Source organism: Acanthisitta chloris, unplaced genomic scaffold (genome assembly GCF_000695815.1).
Source record: "Acanthisitta chloris isolate BGI_N310 unplaced genomic scaffold, ASM69581v1 scaffold10472, whole genome shotgun sequence".
In the NCBI taxonomy this organism is placed as follows: Eukaryota; Metazoa; Chordata; class Aves; order Passeriformes; family Acanthisittidae; genus Acanthisitta; species Acanthisitta chloris.
In genome coordinates, this window is record NW_008661028.1 from 1 (window position 1) to 21,146 (window position 21,146).

The 21,146-nt window shown below is 37.4% G+C and overlaps 1 protein-coding gene across 1 annotated transcript in view; it reads left to right on the plus strand.

Moving 5' to 3' along the window:
- Window positions 1-31: 31 nt before the first annotated feature.
- NVL (nuclear VCP-like) overlaps window positions 32-21,146 on the plus strand; it is a gene marked incomplete at its 5' end in the record, with an annotated part of 34,760 nt that continues 13,645 nt past the window's right edge. The window contains 12 exons of the mRNA XM_009070066.1: window positions 32-146; window positions 436-512; window positions 798-932; window positions 2,520-2,621; window positions 4,285-4,402; window positions 4,875-5,019; window positions 8,254-8,524; window positions 11,504-11,722; window positions 12,400-12,504; window positions 13,363-13,425; window positions 14,794-14,913; window positions 15,596-15,695. Of these exons, the coding sequence (XP_009068314.1) occupies window positions 32-146; window positions 436-512; window positions 798-932; window positions 2,520-2,621; window positions 4,285-4,402; window positions 4,875-5,019; window positions 8,254-8,524; window positions 11,504-11,722; window positions 12,400-12,504; window positions 13,363-13,425; window positions 14,794-14,913; window positions 15,596-15,695 (1,570 nt within the window). The remainder of the gene's footprint in view (window positions 147-435; window positions 513-797; window positions 933-2,519; window positions 2,622-4,284; window positions 4,403-4,874; window positions 5,020-8,253; window positions 8,525-11,503; window positions 11,723-12,399; window positions 12,505-13,362; window positions 13,426-14,793; window positions 14,914-15,595; window positions 15,696-21,146) is intronic.

A 21,146-nucleotide genomic window follows, 5' to 3' on the forward strand; every position in this document is an offset into this window, starting at 1 on the left:
TATATATAATTCTGGTTTTATGCCCTAGAAATCAACAGAATTTTCTGTCTTGGAGAGTGAAAGAAAGAAGACAAAGAGCAAGAAAAGAAAAAAAGAAGACTTTTCAGATGTAGATGGGGAAATTCATTCCATGTTACTTAAGAAAGGTAAGAACTTATTTTTGGTGTGTTACTCCAAACAGAGAGATGGTATTTGACAGTGGAATCTGTTACCAGAGAAGTGTTTTCTGAGTTGCAGAGAAGTGACCTCAATCATATTTTTAAGAAATGTAGCCTTAAAGTTGTACTAAAAATATAGTCTAGTCCTGTGTCTACTATTAAAGAATAATACTACTCCATGTACTAAGCTAATTGTTTAGGCTGACTACCTTTCTGTTTGGTGTCAGAACTGCTATTACACCACGTCTAAATTTGCATGACTTTCCCTCCTTAACAGTGAGAAGTAAGGGACCAGAGCTTTATCATCCTTCAGTGAAATTTGAGGATGTAGGAGGCAATGATGAAACTTTAAAGGTTAGTTAAAGTTTTATTCCTGCCATACAGAATGCACTGAATAAAATGTCACATGGGAAATGACGAAGAAGAAATGTTGCAGAATTCATCTGTGTGGCACTGGGAATGGATGCTTATACCAACAGCTACAAAGTTGGGGTTTTGCCTGTGATTAATCTTTCTGTAAGCAGCCACTGAAATCAGAATAATAAACAGAATTTGCTTTATTTTGCCCTTTCTGTAATAGTAGCAATCTATAATACTAATATCTGCCATTTAAATGGAGATTTCTCATGTTCTTAACAGGAGATATGCAAGATGCTCATTCACATCCGTCATCCCGAAATCTATAACCACTTAGGTGTGGTTCCACCTCGTGGTTTTCTTCTACATGGGCCACCAGGATGTGGAAAGACATTACTTGCACAGGCAATTGCTGGGGTGAGATAGCTTTACATTTACAGCTTCTTCCTTTTCTGAATTATATTTAGTTGGAAAGTAAATAATCCTCCTTTGTGGCAGACTAGGTCTTTCAGCTTCTTTATCCTTCATGTGATAGTCTGAAATGCATTAATCTTCACTTCCTTTGTTTGAATTACATCTGAATCTGTACTTGATAGAAGCTCATATATAAAGAAGAGACATAGTGACAGTGACATGTTTGACTTAATTGTTTTGAGCTATTTCCATGGGAGTTGAGAAGGCTATAAATGGAAGATACTTCTGGTTAAATTTACCATAGTGTTTCAAGTCTAAGCTCAACCTCACCACCTTTTATGAGGCATTATATTGATTCTATTGTGTGGCATCTGTTAAACAGAGATTCCTGAATTCCAGAACTGGATGTTGCCTTGCCTGTGTCAAACTGATGTTTTCATAGTGTATGGCATTATTGGTGTTAATAGTTGGGGCATGTGGTGAGGCTGCTGTACCAGCTGTGCCTGTTTTGGATGTATGTCTGGGGCCTATTTAGGACTCTTCAGTGATAACTATGAACATTTTGCTTTCTTTAATACAGTTGTTCCATAAACATCACAGATTATAACCTTAAATATAGATACATATAAATTATGAACTTTTGTAGTGCAGATAAAAAATTGCTGATGCTTATTCCTTGAATGTTGGTTACACCCTTCTGACGTTATGTTTCAAATGTTTTAGTTAAGGAAATTTGGATGTTTTCTTTCTAATGCCTTGTTGTAAAAAGGTACCCATTGAATGAGTCTGTGATATTTAGTACTTCAGTGGGTATTTGTATCCTGGAAGGATACTACATTTGGGAAGAGAGAAACAGGACACAATTGAAAAATTTTCAGAGATGAAATAAATTTAATGGCTATTTCTTAAATATCTTTTCTTAAAGAAGAGATTTTTAATAGTGCTATTTAAGGCAAATTATCTTCTTTAAGCACCATGATTTGTGTATATTGGGATTATTTTTCTTTTATATGTAATTCAATGAAATAGGCTGCAACTAAACATTGCACTACTGTGCTACAGCCATGCACTACTGTGCTACAGTCTATCAGAGTTGCAATTGTATTCATTTATTTGTAATGGTAGAAAACCTTGAGTGTGAGCTTTACAAGTATCTTACTGTACAGTCCTGCTCAGACTAAAGGAACCAAACCTGGTGGGGGTTATCTTCCACACTGCTAAACAATGCTTTGTTGCACATGGAAATAGACCATTTTCTCAAGAAGGGAGCCCAAGCATGAACTGAAATATATATTTTGTGAAAGATAGGGTTGGGGACCAAGGTGAAAAGCTATTTGACAGTGCAGTCATTCTCTAACTGAATTAGGGAAACCTGTTTTTTCTATCCGTTTGTATTCACTTGGCCAAATGGTTCAGACCTGTTTTAAGTTGAATAATGTTACTTGTATTTTCTAAAAGCTCATGAAGATTTAGTCTTGATTACATTATTTGTAGGTGTAAAAGATATCATATTGGAAAATATTTGGCCTCAAGGGCAGTCAGCATTTCTAACCTCTGGATGTATCATACCGTGTTCCTTGTCTCTTTCAGGAACTTGAGCTCCCGATGTTGAAAGTGGCGGCAACAGAGATTGTGTCTGGAGTATCAGGGGAATCTGAGCAGAAACTCAGAGATTTGTTTGAGCAGGCTGTGGTGAGACACCCATTGGGACTAACACTGTGAATTGTTTGTCTTTCTCTTTGTAAAGATTCATACTTTCATGCTGTGATTTGAATTTGAGTGAATATTAGTGATGAGTGAATCTTTATCTTGCTGCACACATGACTTGTCTCCCCTTCCGTAACCAGAATTCCATTGTACTGTCATGATGTCATGGAGCACAAAGCTTACTGTTCTCATGTCTTGACAAAAGATAGTTAGTTCTTCATAGCAATGTAAAGAGAGCAACACAAATTATTTACATATTTGGAGCTACTTGACTCGATATAGAAGGACAAAATTTATGTAAGAGCAATTAATTGTGCTTTTTTATTACAAGGGAGATTTACTGGTTTTGTATGGCACAGAATTTGAGTGGATGTGAGAGACTTTAGGCTTTGAGGGTCTAGATATAAAGTAGGAAATTTCAAACAGATATTACAAGAACAGCCATCAAGTTACAGTTGAAGTCTTGCTTTGGTGTGACTTCCTGACATAGTAAGAGGCAGAGAGTGAGACAGATTAAGGTAATTTTAATTTAAACAAGTGAACATTTTTCTGTTGTTTAGTATGTGGCTAACATTTTATTTCGTAAGGACAGTTTCCTGTTGCTGACCTCTGAGAATATTCTGGCTTTCCAAATTTGTTCCACTTTTCAACTCTTCCGCCACAACTGTATATAGGTATTTAGAGTATGTTCCTGTAAAAAAGAATGCTAAACTGGGCAAAAAGATTGATTGTGAAGCTGTTATTTTATCATGTTTCCAGCTCATATGACATTTTAAGTTTTAGAGAACCTCGTGAAGATGTTCCTTAGAGTAAAACTACATAGGTTATATATGCGTATAGGTTCGTATGTGTAGTGGTTAAGGGGAGGTTGCACTAAAAATTACACGTATGGCAAAAAATACGCGCAAAAATAAAATCTGTTGCCTTTCTCTGCCAGATAGCGCCACTAGATGGCGCAGCTGGTGACCGAGAGCAACCAGTGCGTGGGGTGTGCAGCAGCACTGTTTTATATGGGACGACTTTGGAGATGATTCATGGCGTTTCCTTAAGCTTTCCTTTGCGCTACTCGTGCTTTCCGACAACATTAATAACCTATTCTATTAGTTACACTACGTGGACTTTTAGAACATTTGTCAGAATTTCTCACTGCTCATTTTCACTCTTTGTACATGGTCAGGCACTGCAGTAGTCTTGAAGTTACATGTCCACTTATTGTTCATTTTGTTTCATTATGTGTGTCAGAAATACTAGCTTTTGAAATTCCACAGTTCTAAAGTTACTAACAAAGCAAACAAAAGACCAAAACAGACCTTTCTAGTGTGATTCTCTTTTATGGACTTAAGCAAGTAGGCAGTCACAATGAAATATTTATGGAAAACATAGAGAGGGATATTTAAACTTTAAACAGTGTGTAGAGGCATTTTGAATCTCATGCCATAGTTGTTCCATAGCTTCAGCTCAGTGCAGTTTCATAGTCTGGTGTCTCTCCAGATAGTCAGCAAGAACAACAGAATTGTTATAGGACATGTTGATTGTGCAGCAGATCAACATTAATAATTATAGGTCAGAAAATGTGAAAAAATTATTTCTCTCTTGTAATACACTGTGTCAGTGTAATTTCATAATTACTAATATTGCTTATTTCTAGTCCAGTGCACCATGTGTCCTTTTCATTGATGAGATTGATGCAATCACCCCAAAAAGAGAAGTTGCATCGAAGGACATGGAGCGGAGGATTGTTGCTCAGTTCCTGACTTGTATGGATGGTCAGTTTTAGCAGCATCTGTGCTAAGCCAAAATTTCTCATTATCAGGCTCACTGTCTGCTTTCCTTTTAGAAGTGAATTGGGGTTACTTTAGAGGAGATAATGGTGGTAATTTTTCATATTTTGACACAGTTTGCCTGAGGAATGGTGGGAAGATAGTAACAAATTTGAGGGGGTGTTACTACGTTATTTTCAGTGGTCTGTACAGCATTATATAAGGCTGTTTGTATAAACAGAAATAATAAGAAAAATCTGTCAAACTTCATTTGAAATGCTTATTTTAGCTTCATTGTGCAAAATGCCAATTTTAGGTAATATAAATAAGGATGGACAGTAGTTTAGTATGACTGTTTAGTTCATCTGTGCTGAGTATTATTGTGTGCTGAAGAAACAGAGTCCCGTAGATATCGGAACAAAGTTGGGACAGTGAGTATGAGTACTAACTAACTTCCTTCCTTCCTTCCTTCCTTTAGACTTGAATAATGTGGCTGCCACTACCCAGGTCCTTGTTATTGGAGCAACAAACAGACCTGACTCACTGGACCCTGCACTGAGGAGAGCTGGGAGATTTGATCGAGAAATCTGTTTGGGAATCCCAGATGAAGGGGCAAGAGAAAAGTATGTTGTTCTGGTTTGAAAGCAAACCAGTGAGAAACTCCAAGTCAGAAATATAATTTAATAAGGAAAAATAAACCAGTAAATGCAACAGTACAAAAAGCAACCACTGTCAGAGTCAGAAAGCAACCTGACACCCTGTCAGTCAGGGTGTTGGTAGTAGTCCAATGAAATGGTGGCTGCAGTCCTCCTGGAGTGATGGGTCTGTTGGAGCAGTGATCCCGCAGATCCGCTCCTCACCTGAAGGTCCAGTGGTAGCTCTTGTCCTCTGGGAATCCAGCAGGCAAAGGACTCTGTGCTGGTCCAAACCCCAGATTATATCCAGGTGGGAATGCTAGGATCCCCCCCCTTGGGGTGAAGCGTCTCACAGTGGGAAGATGTAATTCTATGGGGCATGCCTGGGTCCCTGACAGCCCATTAAACAGAGACAGCCCCTGAGGGAGCCATCAGGGATGAGTAGGAGGTAATGAGCACTGCCCTCACCTGCTTTAACAGCCTGTGGAGATGATAAATCGTAACATAGGACATATGTGTTGTGAAGTTTGAGCTTCTTTTTGATTCATTAATAATTAGTGAAATAATGTGTAAATTAGCATACAAATTAAGGAAATTATTGTGTTTAGTCCTATTTGTGCCTGTACACACCTACGGATCAACACACACTGAAAGGTGCTGATCCACTCTTTGTCTTGGTTGCTGTGTCTACATTTGGAGTGGTTTCCTTTCTTGAATGCTTTTAGCATTATGTTACTGGATTTTCAAGAACTTTAACAGTTCCTTTTCAGAAAGATAACATTCTGTCTTTGGTACTCCCTATGCAACTCTTAAATTAGGTAAATAAATTAAATATAGCCCATTTGTTAGTCCTCTTAAGCACATACCTTAAGCATCAGGCCTAGATTCTTGTGTTCTATTCCTCATGGAAATACACCAGTCCAGGTATTCAGCTGAGCTGCAGTCATCTTGTGTAACTGGCCCTTTTTATGCTGAAGATAAAAAGGTTGATATACTGAAGACTGTCAGAGTAGGTTAAAAGAAATGAATCTATTTTTGTTTTTTTAATTAAAAAGGAACTGCTACTCATTTCCACAGAGCAGAAAACACAGGAAGGGAAGTTTGAAAACAGCTGTGGCTTATCTTGTTACATAAAGGAAAGAAAGGTTAAAGGCTGAGTTCCTTCTAGCTCAGCTAATCATATTTCTAAACTGAAAAAGCAAACTTCTTCTTGCACTATCGCTCGCTTTGTGGTTTTGGTACTCTGGCTATTATTTCACCCTGGGATTTTTTCCCTTTCTGGTCATACCTCCTGGTTGGTTTTTTCCCCACTCTTCCCTTCTTCCTCCAGATCTACAGCCCTGTAGTAATTCTGTTCCTCTTGGTTGTGGGAAAACATGGAGATGGTTAGAGGTAGAACTAAAGAGTTGACTGATGAGAGTTCTGATTCTATGATAATACTTAGGATCATGTTAAAATATTGTATTCACAGAAATTGCACTGTTTCCAAGGACAGGAGTTGTGGGTAGCAGTAGAGATTGTGTGGAGATTGTTTACAGGTTAGAGTGTTGTCACATTCATTCATATTACTGTTTTGTGCAATTGTGTGTTTGTATTTGTGTTCCTGTAGGTGTAGGCTTACAGGAACTGTTGATATTGTTTTCTTTTTTTAAATTATCCCTCCCCACTGCTCTGCTGTTTAGTTCCGGATTTGGGGTGGTTTTTGTTGGGGCAGGGGTTGTTCCTTTTCTTAAAATGAAAAGGTCATAGAGAAACAGAAGTCCTTATAGTGTGCTGATTTCCCACAGGATAAATGAGCCTTGCTGAAGGCAGGATTGGAACTGCTTAGGTGTGGTTTTGCAGCCTTGAGGGTGTGGAGTAGAATGAGGAGGTGTACCTGGACATCTGACTTTACTTGCGGTGTTTTCTTGTGCATGTATGAAACAAGTGAAAGAAAACAATATATGCAGGACACAAATTCAGAACGAGCCACTTATAGTTCTTAACTTCTTACACTTTGAGTCAGTTGATTAGCTACAGCTGTTGTCAGATAGGCTGAAAAATTCTTAAGGACAAAGTTAATATCACTAATAAAGATCTAAAGGAGAAATGATGGAACCTGTTAGTGGGGGAGGCAAACAGATGAAATGTTTTGAATGGTTTAATCGCCTGTTTTTTTCATAACTTTTCGGTAGTTACATTACTTGATCTGGTAATAATTTAAAATAGTTTTCATTGGAACTTGGAAAGAATGTTACTGATCTTCACACGTCTTTGGTTTCTGCTGCCTTTTTAAAATATTTTCCCAATGAAGTGATCAATTGCTCTTTTAAACAAGTTGATTTCATCCTCCTGTTCAAGAGTCCTTCAGCACCAATGTTTGTGAAGTGACATTGGCTTTTGTCTTTTTTTTTTTTTTATTAGTGATGTAGTTTTCAGTTATCTTTGGCTTAGAAGGTCTTGGACCTTGAAGGAGATTTTTAAAGCTTTAGCCTTGATAGAGAGTGAAAAAACTCCCATTATAAAAAGAAGTGTGAAGTGTAGCACTTCAATGTCAGTTACACGGAACTGTTATATATTAGTGAGGGAACTGCATAAGTAGGTGTAACTTAAGCTTTAGAATGAGCATGTGGTAACACACAAGGTGTACACATAAGCTGTGTGTTGCCTATTGGAAATTTTACTGGGGATACAGGAACTACCTGCACTTATATTCCACTGACAGTGCTCAGGGAAAGATACTGAAGATCAAAAGACAGAGCTCCTCACCAGTCTGATTTCATTTGCTCCTTGCAGAAAAGTTCGTTGTGGATGTTCTTCAATAAATAAATGCGGGATGGAACAGACAGTGCAGACTAAGGTTATTACGAATATAAGATTAAATATCTCACTGGAGAACTTGTATGCTTCTCTGTGGTACACTCTGAGGTCTATTCTGTCAAATTTGAATCATAAACTAAGGTTTAAAGAATATATAATGCTTTGATTCATCAAAACTAGCTTTTACATACTGATTGGCATTGCCTGGTCAATGCTGTTGGGTTTTGTTTAAGAAGCAGAGGGAGGTATATTGCATGATTTTGTGGGTTTCAGTGTTGGTTACTTACTAGATGAGTGAGAACTGTTTCCACTGTACTGCTTCAAGTCATCTGGGCTGAAAGAGACCTTGAATCAATGCTGTTTATTTTGACTTTAAAGTAAAATGCTACAGCTTCATCTTTTTTTTTCTCCCTACTTGATTAGAATTCTTCAGACTTTGTGTCGAAAACTGAAGCTCACAGAGTCCTTTGAATTTCGCCATCTAGCACGGCTGACCCCAGGTTATGTGGGGGCTGATCTGATGGCACTGTGTCGTGAGGCAGCTATGTGCACAGTGAACAGGGTCCTGATAAAATCTGAGGAGCAGAGAAGGAAACATGGACACATTGGAGGAAACACAGCTGATGAGAGCGTGGGAATAGGAACAGACATCCTGATGGAAGAGGGCACCAAACAACTAGAACTTCTTCCTAAGGTATTTGTTCCTTGAAGTATGTACTTCTAATATCTTAAGAATTGAGCCATTTTATTGTTATGAAAGTCATTGCTCATAAATTCTCAAACATCTATGGTCAATGTAATATTAAATTTAGATTCAGAGATGTCAGCTTGTAAGCCAGGAGCTTAACTCCTAATGAGTCTGGATAAATGGCTCCCAAAACCTAGAACTCCTAAAAACCATGTTCATGTTTTATACAAGTTGTAGTTTTCCCTTGGATTTTTCTTGGTTGTTTGTGTTGTGTTGTTTTATTTTCTAGCAGACCAGAGGTTTATAAGAGTAGCTGTGTATCTTGTAAGAATATGAGACTTGCACTGAGCTTTTTGCACAATCTGTCTGCTATGCAGTCAATAAGATATCCATTATGATGTCTGAGGCTCTTCCCTGACCAGGTGGGGTTACAGTAAGCCAAAGTCTAAAAGTATTTACGCAGACCAGCTATGTGATTACTTGAGGTAAATCACATGCAGTGTCTAGCATTGTTCTGCCAATTGACAGGGTAACAGAAAGAATGTAGACACCAACAGAAAGAATAGGCTTGTTTCACTACTGGTGTTTTAAGATAATAGAAAAATGATAATATATTTACATGTAAGGTTAGTTAAGAAAGCTCTAATACAAACAGCACAAACAACAAAGACAATAAGAAAGGTAATGCACCTAATTATTACTACATGCAGGAAAGAATAGCGATTAAGAAAGAGACATCACCAATTGCCCGAATACTTTATCAGCATCGAGATCCGCAGTCGCTGGGGAGCCCCTGGTTGCAACAAGGGTTTGGAGAACCTTTCCCAGCAATTGGGAAGTCCTACACAGTGCGTCCACTTGTAGGTGAGGGGTCCAAAGTCGATGCAAGAGGGTCCAACTTTTATAGGCCAAATTAGCAAGTGAAAAATAACTTGCAGTTTCTTACCGTTTGTGCAGATAACACCTGGTGGTACTCCCCTCCGACCAACCAAGATCAGGGCTTGGCCAGAGCCCAAATGGAGTTTCCTAAGACACGTTATAGACAGGGCATGACCTTGGCAATACTTCAATTGGCAATTATATAACCAGTACCTAACTTATCTCTAAAATTTAATTTTGCAGAAGGCGCCATGGCCTTGGGCAGGCATATAGCCTATACAAGGGTCATCTATAAGATGTCTTCCAGGAAGCATGGCCTAGGACAGACACAGAGCCTATGCAAAGGTTATCTGCATCTATGTTCTACATTAAATGGTCTAGTTAACTAACACAAAGAATCACTGTTCTCAAGGAATACAGGATTCGTCTATAAGTGAACTCTGGCTTGGTCCTACTGTCCAAGCCCTAGCATTTCAAACACCTGGAGCAAGTTTGAGGAAGAGATGAGCTGCTTACGTGAAGTACAACTACAAGTCTGTTGCAGAAAACAGCATTTCTAGTGCTAGAATTATTCTGTGCACCAAGTAACATGATGTGATTAGTGAACCAGAACAACTTTGTATAAAAATTTTTGGCCCTGCTTCTCAAAATTTGGAGTCTGTATGTGCCTTTGTTATGTGCAGCCTTCCTAAAGACTTGTCTGGAGAAGTAAAACAAAGTGGACTTAAACCTATATTGCACTCAAATTCTGTTTTTAGAGGGACTGTCAAAGAAAGCTGTTGTTGTAATTACACAAATCAGTGTAAAAAGCTGTAGTAAGCCTTTGTATTAGAGTAACATAACCACACTGCATACCTCCCAGTGTTTCCTGGGGCCTGGTGTAGCAAAAAGAAAGAGGGGAGGGGCAGGTAGTTGCAGCTTTTATCAACATCACCATGATCAAAGGGGTCATTGAGAATGAGGAAGTCTAATCCTAACAAAGCCATGTTTTGATAGCTGGCAGGAGGTTGACATAGTCTAATACAGGGTATTGTCATTAAAACAGTTATATTATGTTTATAATGGAAAAATAAACATACAAAACCTTTAAAAATCATTCACACAATTTAAGTAAACAAACCCAGTGGTCTTGGCTATTTCAGAGTTTCTCTGAATGGTTCTGTTAAGAAGAGGAGGGAGGGCTTAAAAGGAGTATCAGGCACTATAACTAGTTCTGTTTCTCTGTGGTCAGTTGTAGAGCTATCCTAGCTGAAATTAATGGGAAATGATACATGTCCCATATACTGCTGTAGGAAAAATGTGGAAAGTTTTTACTTTGTTTATATTCTCTATATCTCATAATGAAAATCCTGGTATCATTTTACTTGTGGTGCAGCACCAATTTTCTATGATACTGCCTTTCTGTATTAGAACTGTGATGTTTTTGTGTTGTGAAGGTATAAAGTTCTTTAATCAAGTGTTTTCTGTGATAGTTTCTCCAATGAGGATCTGATTGAAGAAGCTGGAACACACCTCCCTGGGGCACTGTGGTCTGCAAGACAGGACAGTGTTCAAAAGTGTTACCCTGCATCTATTCTGTTTGCCTAAACTTTATCAGGCCCTAGTTGCAAAACTTGAAGTCAGATTATGTTTAATAAAAGTGTATATTCTAAAAGTGTGTTAAGAGTTTTAAAGGTTCATATGTAACAGAATATTGCACAAATTGTTGAAATGGTGCAGTTCAGAGTTTTTAGTTTCTCTTGAAAGCGATTTCTTGTTGAAAACAGAGTTAATACATATTTTGGAAATTTCAGCATGGAAAGAACTTTCCTCCTAATCAGTGCGGGAGAAGCAGGAGGAATTACCAGAAGACAAAATACATGTGCTGGCTCAGAATCTGTAGTATCTAAATCAAGACTCAGCTCAGTTCTTTCACATGTGTTAAATGTACATAGGGCTTTCCTGGAACACTTTGATCGTTAATGGTCCTTAATGTATTTTATATATTGTACATAATGATCTGGTTTATAGCTGAAGAAAGTGTTTCTTTCAAAAAGCCATTAAAAATTGTTCTGAAAGTCCAATCCTGTGCATAATCTTTCTCTCTGCTTTTCCATGTACCCTAAGGATGAATTGCAGAGACTTTTGGATTTGCTGAAGAAGCAAGACCCCTTGCCTGAGGAGCATCTGCAGAAGCTGTGCATTGAGATGAATGATTTTATTGTTGCACTGTCATCAGTGCAGCCCTCTGCCAAGAGAGAAGGCTTTGTCACAATTCCTGATGTGACATGGGCAGATATTGGAGCCTTGGAAGATGTTCGGGAGGAGCTGACTATGGCTATATTGGTATGTCTTAACCTTACTTTCCAAGATTGCTTGCACTTGCCCCGATGTAGGAAATAAAACTATGTTTGTTCTTAATATTTATTTAAGCTATAAGGGTCTGCCCATGAGTTACAGCATGCAGCAATTTTGCTGTTGCTAGAAATTGCTAGAAATTTTGCAATATCTTTTTTTAAAATAGTCAGGCCTCTGTAGTTTGTTTTAAACTTTGTTACAAGCCTGCATGTATTTAACATTTCACTTTTTGTATTCGCGTTTTCAGTGTGTTCATATTGCTCAATCTTTAAGTATTCTAAAAGTTTTGTGCCAAGAACCTCAGTTACACAACTGCCACACAAAGAATTGGACACTACTTAGCTGGAAGCTTATCAGCCTTTCTGCCAGTCTTAACACTAACACCTTAAGATGAGAACTCAGATTTTAAAAAATCTTTGTCTCTGAATATTGATACTTTGATCCCATAATCAAATGATGCCATAATGATATCCGAAATGGGATAATGATCCCATTTTGAGGTACATATCAGTACAAGATAATAAGATGCTGATCAACTCTTTATTCTTTTAGCTTATAAAGAATGGGAATAAAGAACTTGTTTATCAATGTTTTTTCATCCAGCTGCAACTGAAATGTTTCGTGTTAGCTTTATGTCACAGATAACTATGATAATTTATTTTCAGGCACCTGTGCAAAACCCAGAGCAGTTTAAAGCTCTAGGCCTGACTACTCCAGCTGGTGTCCTGCTTGCAGGGCCTCCAGGGTGTGGCAAAACATTGTTGGCTAAGGTAATGCATTTTCTAAACATGATTAAAAATTATGGAGAATCTTCTTGAAGTGTGAAGCTGGAGAAAGTGTGTGTGTATATATATATGTGTGTGTGTGTGTATACAAAGAGATATATACATAAAAAGAACCTTCTTGAATATTGTTGTAGGAGTGACTGAGTCTGGATGATACTACTAGAAGTTGGACTCTTACATCACTTCTTATCAGAAAATTAAATTTGAACCTCTGTGCTAATGTTATTTGATTTTCTTGTCATAAAGGTACAATTTTGCTTTAATTCAGAGGGAATTACTCCAAAACTTGTAGGAATGAAGTTGGTTAAGAAGAATGTGGCAAAGATGAGAAGAAACTGTATTGGTTAACTGTAATTGGAATATTTCACTATAAATAAATTAAATATTTGGAAGTACTCTGCATTCTATTATATTTATGTGATTTTATTTATTATATTTACCTGACAGAAAATACCTTTGTTTTCCTTCTTGGGAATTTCAATTCTTGCAGCCTCTCCATAAATGCAGATAATCATACAACTTTCAGATTGTCACTCATCTTTGTTTTCAGATGTCCTTATGCAGTTGAATATCTCTTTAACTCTCACAAATTATTGAGAATGCTTCAGCTGATATGGGGTGTGAATCTGGAACATTGCCTCATCAAAGAGAGTGAACATCTTGCTAAATTCCCCACCCCCATCCCATTCTTAATTGCATATAATTATACTTTTTACTGTTTTCTCTATTTTACAGTTGGTAACTATGTTCCTTCCCTTATATTTGTTTATTGCTTCATGGACAGAACCAAAGAAGACATGAAACATGTGTTTTATATATACATCTGTCTTTGCCTTTTGATAGGCCGTGGCAAATGAGTCTGGACTGAACTTCATATCTGTGAAAGGTCCTGAGCTGCTAAATATGGTATGGGCTGATAATTGTGCTGTTGTTATTTGTGGAATTCTTGTCCAAAATGTGGGTCAAGCAAAATTCCTGATAATTACACAACTGATACTGGTGCAACTGAAGTTGCATCATTCAACCTCTGCTCTATGTTTTTAGCAGTGAAGTTGTTCATATGAAAAAGAAAAAGTCATCTGTGTAGTTTAGGTGTACAGTTTAGTTTAAATTACCTGGCAGATGGAGCCTTCTTGACTGGAGTAGGATTTCTAAATGGCCAGCTACATGCATCATTGCTTAAAAGCAAGAGGAAGATCAGGAAGAAGGTGATAGAGGTAGATCAGGGAAAAGAACAATTGACTATCAGTAACTGCAAATCAGCAGTTTTCACTAAGCAAAATAAAATTTTCAACTTTCAAGTTGGAACTGTGTTTTGCCAGTCATTTTAGCTTCTTAATGGCACATTGGAACCTTGGAAAATGATACGGGTGTTTTAGCTGATCAAAGTGATTTTTGAAAGATTTTAAACTTAACAGATAAAAATGCTGTAGTCTGAGTTTTTGAAGCACTGGACTTAGAAGTGTTGTGAGGTAACTTCAGTCCCTTTCAGAGTTAAGGAAATGCTGAGCGACTGCTGCAGCCCAGGTCTCGGAAGACCATGGCAGTTGCCTGTTTATCATTAATGTGGAAGCTGAAATCAGCAGACTGGCTTTAATTGTTCTCTTCCCAAACATTTTTTGTGTGTACTTCAAGTACTGATACAGGCAGGAAATAGAACACTTAAGTTAATGAGGAGCCATACTTCCTTGTGGAGCAAATGTCTGGCTGTGATTAAGAAATTATGTTAAGACATAAATTGTATCAAAACCTCTTTGTTTGGAAAGAAAATGAAGTGTTTGCATTTACAGCTTAGTGGCCCATGGCCCTGCAATTCAAAGTGGAATTCTGTCTGACTTTTCAGTTCCTTACTGCCAAGCCCCTGTCTTCAGGCAACTATCTATGTGAACTTCAGATGTTCATTGTGGTCACGTTGCTTGCTGGGTGGGTTTGTGAACAGTTGAACAACAGGGTCCTCAATTAAGACTGTATTTGTTAATTCTCATCACCTGAATGATGGCAAGTTAGATTTATTCCCCAGAAAGTAGGAATTCTGTTAAACTCTGAATGTACTGCAAACTGTCTTAAGTGAACTAGTGACAAGAAGTTCCTGTGTAGGTCTTGATCAGTAAGGAAATAGAGGTAACAGACTGTTCCCAGAAGTACACTGGTTAGCAGGTTGTACTTACCCTTGCAAAGTACCTCAAATAGTGTTTAAAACTATGATTATTTCTTTTTCCAAGCAAAATCTTCTTGTCTTATGCTGTTTCAATGTCATTTGTCTTTGTTTTTTAGTATGTTGGTGAAAGTGAACGTGCTGTACGTCAAGTATTCCAGCGTGCCAGGAATTCAGCCCCTTGTGTTATATTTTTTGATGAAGTTGATGCTTTGTGCCCTCGGAGGTCGGACCGTGAAGTGAGTCTGTCTGAAAATATCCCCATAAATAAATAATCTTACATAAAGCTTTTGTGACATTGTGCTGGCAACAAAAGTACCCAGAAGGGTACAATGTTCACTGTCTCCTGACAAAAGCAGTCCATTAGGCTTTCTCTCATTTGAGGCAAATATGTTGGTCAAGTTTTATAAAGCTTAATACTTCTTTTAGTATGCATATATAGAAAAAAATATTCGGAGAAATTCAGATTCAGCTTTTGAGTTTGGTTATAGGTTGTCATAACTACAGAGTTAACATTTAACCCTGAGTAGCTCACCTCTGTGGTTTCAGAGGTTTAAATATATGATAACTTTTTTTTCCCCTCAAAAAAATGAATATTGAGAAATTTTAGATCTTGTCAAGGTAAATGTCAGAAGAATTAGTATAAATATTTATATCTGAGTCTCTTAGTTTTAATGGGAAATAAAAGATTTGCCACATAATAAAATGTGTGGTAGGTATATAGATAACATGAATTTGGGATAGAAACGTGCAAAGAATGTGACAGTAGAAATCCAGAATGCTGCTAAAATGAAAATGTGAAAAAGAATGTTTGAGTAGTATTTCAGTGCAGGAGCTTGTAGATCTTCTGTTTCTTTTACTTTGAAATATTCACATTCCCAGTGTTTCCTTGGTTTTGTTGACAAATTTCTCCTTTTACAGTCAGGAGCCAGTGTCCGAGTGGTTAACCAGCTGCTCACAGAGATGGATGGTCTGGAGAATCGTCAGCAGGTTTTCATTATGGCTGCCACAAACAGGCCAGGTAAGGACCCAAAAATCATAAACCGGAAATCAGACATTTGTGGTTCTCTTCTAATGAATCATGTGTCCTTAAATATTCTGTAACTAACCTTGTTCTGTATTTAAAATTACAGCGTCTCCTCACATCCAAACCTTTTTTGATAGCTAATCTGTTCCCCATTCTTGTGGCAATGTGAGATGCAGCAACCTCTTTAAAATGTGTCTATCTTGAATTATATTTTTTTGGCTTGAGAGATTTGTCTCATGTTAAATCATTTTTCCATTTGCTTATCTCTTACTTCCTGGGCTTCATGTTCTGAACTAGGTTCCCTCAGGCTGAAGTGATTCTCCTGTTTCCTCATGTTCTGTCAAGCTTTGATATTGACAGCTGTCTGTCTCGGTAAAACCATACAGGTGTGGGTACCAGAATTTTGGAAAGAGCTTTTACACCTAGGACATGTATTTGGCAAATTACTAGTAACAATGAGGCATAATTGTTTCATACCTTCATGTATTATGTAAGGACATAATGTAGAATTGTGCTGAGAAATGGCTTAACAGGGAAAATTAAGTAGCATAGCTACTTTGGATATTAATTGAAAGATGACAAAGTTCAAATACTTGTAAGGTTGCTTGGGTTCTGTAAATTAAGGAAAATTTTCTCTGGAATCACCTAAAATAAGCACCTGTGAGGCACTTTTGGTTTTTCCAATGGTCAAATGCTTCAAAGATTTTGAGGAAATTTTTCTTGTCTCTAATTCTTTGCACCGTGACAGACTCTCAGGCCTTCTACATGGTGAAGTATAAGCAGTAGATGCTTTAATTTGTATCTGCTTCTACAAATTCTTTGATTTAAAGTGTTACATTTTCCTGGCACGAGCTTGATGGTCCTGACCTGTCTAATCCAATGTAGAAAAGAGAGTAAGGTTATACAAAGTAGCTCATGTGTATGTAGATACTGTTGGATGTACCCAGGGTGTTCGAGTGTCAGCAAGTTGCCTTAGGTACACCAGTGCAAGCATTTGTATCAAACAGCCTTATTAGTGTTTCTCAAGGGCTAATTACTGACTCATCATTATCTCTGACTGGTAACTTGGGCTGGGAATTCCAACACTTGAGGAAACATCCAGCTTGGCTTCCTGCAGTGCCACCTCAACAGGTTCTACATGGGGTCAATACTGTTAGGGACAGTGTGTGTACACGGTACTATTCTGAGCTAATGGTTCCTCTCTTGAAGGCAGCTGAGGGCAAGCAGCTTTACAAGGGCCTGTTTAGAGTAAATGTTGCTCAGAAATTAAGGTGTGAATGCTTGTGTGGCAGGCTTGTCCTGATTACCTAATTTAGCTTTACACTGATTCAGTACTTGTTTATGGGTCTCATTTTCATGTGTATGTGAAATATATATCTGTGCCATTGTTAACTCCTCCCTCTATAAGCTTTAGACTGGATGCAGTTTCACCATTACATGGTACAAAGTACCTCTGGAATGGTTGGTACAAAGTACCATGGTACAAAGTACCTCTGGAATGGTTTGGGGATTTTTTTATTTTAATTTTTATCTCAGTTTTAAAAAGTCACTGTTACCTTGTTTCATTATAGTGGCAAATGTACTGTTTTACCGTACAGGAATAGTTAAAATGACAAAACTTTCCTGAGCAATGAGGTTTGAGGTAATATTGGGGGGCAGCTGAGAAATGTGTAAGGCCTGAAATCAGCAGTGTATTACTAGACTGTGACATCGATGAAAAAAGTGATTTTGATGTAAAAATGCCAAACATAAAGAAAATGCAAAGGCAGGGATAACTAATATAGTAATGAATTTGTAGGGTATAAATGCATCCGCAAATTCTGTAAATGGAAATTAATTGTATCTTGGTAAATGAGTTGTTTTGCCAACATGATAAAATAACTTTTTTTTGAATGACCAAGCTTGGCACATTCAGTTCTGCTAGAGCAGGCTGTTATCTATGCAGTTTGCAAAGGATGAATCCCTTGTTTCAGAAGGACATCATCTGTGTGTATAAATAACATTTTGGATAGGTTTAGACCACAAACTTTTGCTATGCTATATGCATTTGTCGGTGTGAGGAAACAGTTTCCAATTGATGCAGCTTGTATCAGAACTGTTTTTACTGAAATTGGGGTTAAATTGGGGAAACTGATTTTTCTCTTGCATAGTTTTTCACCATTTATGGGGCTTAGGAAGAGGCAGTGCTCTTCAAATTAAATTTTGTTAGTATGGTCTGAGTAGTTAATAGGAGCACACTGCAGGCAGAGAGCAGTGCTAGTAAAGCACTCTTACTGGCCTAAGAATGAAATGTCCAAGTAGAGACCTGTAGGACAAACATAGCTTATACTGGCTACTCTATTTAAATGGTTCCGACAAGCAATAAAAGTTATGGTGCCTGAAAAAGTCTTTTAAGTCTGACATATGTATGAAAGATTTTTTGTCATAGTTATGGTGAGTGGAGGTGCTGCAGGAGCGGTTGTGTAACATAAATCCAAAAAATACATGAGTCCCAGAAGAACTTCCTGTAATCTTTTTTCTTTATAAAAGCTTTTAAGGACTCAGAAGGTTCTAATTCCTATGTTGCCAAAAGGGTAGGCACAATAGATTGGTTCCTTTGTTTATCATGTGCAATCTCCACTTGGTTATTCCCATTCTGGGAGTGCTATAATAAGCTTTTGATGTGCCCTAAAAAGGAGGATATTTTAATGTCTTTTACACTTAGTGACTTTGAGCATCCTCTGCAGATCTTTCTTGACTCCTGCTAAATTACCAGGGATGCAGTCGATATTCCCAGCTCAGTCTCTTTCTGCCTAAGTGCAGAACCAATGTAAAACTTTGTCTGAAGGGGACTAAACTTTCAAAGCACTCAATGTCATTAGAGTGGGGGGGAAAAAAAGAGTCATAATTGTCATGTCCTCTTAGAACCTTTATGGGTCAGAATAATTATATTATTTTATAGTACTTCCTTCAAAGTTTTGAGATTAAATACTAAAAAACCATCAAGCACTACTATTAACTAAGATCTGTAATTTCCCACAAATTTCTAGTTACCAGTGTGAATTTCTAGAGCTCTTTGCTTGAACCACATGTTTTGAAACACAATAGAAAAGGAATCTTCAGTCTTTGACAATAGTTATAGTTTTGGTCTGGGCATTGTTTGTTATGTTTTTACCTGTTTATACATGTTGCAGAATTGAAGGCAAGATAAGATCTAAGAAAAGCACTTAATGCATGAGGCGTGGAACAATTTCTTTTATAATTGTTCTAATTCACAAAAATTATATTTCTGTGTTTCAGCAGCCCTTGAATGTTATGCATCTTTTGCAGTAACTTCAGTGGTTAACTGCAGCGTTCATCTGGAGTCTCAGAAACCTTTCAGGGCTTCTGAGTCTGTGTTTCAGAACTCCATGAATGTGAGGGCCTACATCTTGTACGCTTCAAATATAATTTTAAAAGCTGTAGTGAGTATAGGAGAAGTTTGGACTCAGTTCAACAGTTGTCATTGCTGGTATGTGCTGAACTTCTGTAAACATTCTTGACTCCTGTACAGTTGAGATAAGATATGAATAATCGACTGGAAATGAGTGTGAGACTAATAGATTCTATTTTAGGACATAGAATGCCACAGTATAGGGATTCATGCAAAGATACTTTCAGTAGAATTTAATGATTCTGTAAAATTTTGCATTAGTTTGAAGAGCAGTGTAGCAAATGAAATACTACATAAATCTCTAGAGGTTAGTGCCTGTTCTAACATTTAAAAGCAAAGCAAGGAATGGATGTACTCTAAATGTCTTCTTATGTAATTTTGCCACATTATTTGGAAAATGATACTACTGTCTTCTAGTGACATAGCACTATTGACCACATCAGAAAGACAGAAAATTATTAACTGGACATTTCTCTTAATAGAAGTGTGTTTTCTCTGTGAGATAATTTTTCCAGACAGCTGGAAAAGGAGTGCTGTGTTTTTTTGTGTCTCCATGCTTCACTTTCCTTCCTGCTTGAGAGATCATAATAGACTTTGAAAGAGGCATCTATAGTAACTACCTTAATCTCATTAAAATATTAAATGTATCTACAATTAGTTGACTCTCTTCTGTTTAGATAAGTTTTGAGATAATGGATATGGAGAGAGTGTTATGATTTATCAGAATGGAATGCTTTGAAATTCTTAAAAGGGGAACATTATTGATTTCTTTTCAAAGGTATAAAGTGCATTTAATGAGTGAATTTGACCAATGAGTAAATAGTATTTGACTGGGTTGAGTGACTTGAATTTTCAAAAACTTCAGGCCCAGGTTTGCACCAGAAGACTGAAGTGAATTGATTCATATGGAAATGGGGAGTGTAGAGCTGTGTTTTAAACTTTAGTGTGGTCTTCTTACTGTAAACCACCATTACTGCAGCTTGTCTAGATAGTGAGTTGTGGTGACTCTTTGAATGCATCAATGTAATCCCTTCCATACAAATAGATGATGCATCTTTAGACTGTGTCAGTGACTTCATGTCATTGGACAAATAGCATGGCAAGTACCATGTACTCGGCATGAAAAATGGAAACAGTATTTTAGAGTTTTAGACTTGGGAAATTATCAAGTGCATGGTGTTGTAATGCAATCCCTATTGAAATTATTTGTTTTGGTGTTTGTAATTGATCTGTTGAGTGAACGTTGTCATCTCATATTAATAATGTGACAAGACATTCCCTCCACAGAGACACAAAACCAGGGAAGTGCACTTGTGCCAAAAGCAAGAGAAAGTGTCATACAGAACTGTGCAAAGACATATAAGTAACATGTTTTTATCTGGGCCTGCCATGGCAATGATTCTGTTTAACTCCTGTTTTGTCTGGTCTGCACTAAATTAACACACCATTTTTTTTCACCATTCTCATTGCATTTGCAATAGCATAAGCGAGAGAGTAACTTGAGCAAAACTGTGAGCATCTTTAACAAGTGAATCAAGACTATATTGTGGTAGGATCAGGTAGCTGGAGTCTTGACAGAGTTAAGCAAACTTCTTTTATTTCCAGAAAAGGGATAGCTGTGCTTCCATGCTACTGCTGTAAGGTTTGTGGTGGTTTTTTTTCTTTTAAACATCTGTACAGCAAGGATTAACAGTTTCACTTTCCCCAGCTCTTCACCTTTAATATACACAAATGCATATAGTTTGTCTGTTAGCCACATTTTGTCAAGAGGGTATAACGAATATAAGGGCGTTGGCAGCTTCATTGGTGTCCTTGATAATTTACATCTTAAGACTTAGGTGTAACTATCAACTGGTACTTTTGGTTAAGACTCATGCAATAGCTACCTCACACAGCCATATAATTTGCCTATTTAAAGAGCAGTCTGTTATAGTAAAAGCACAATTGTCTTTAAATTGTCTTTATATCTTCTGTGGGTGCTTTTGTGACTTTGCTGTTACATTACTGTAGCATGTATCACCCAATCATAGTAT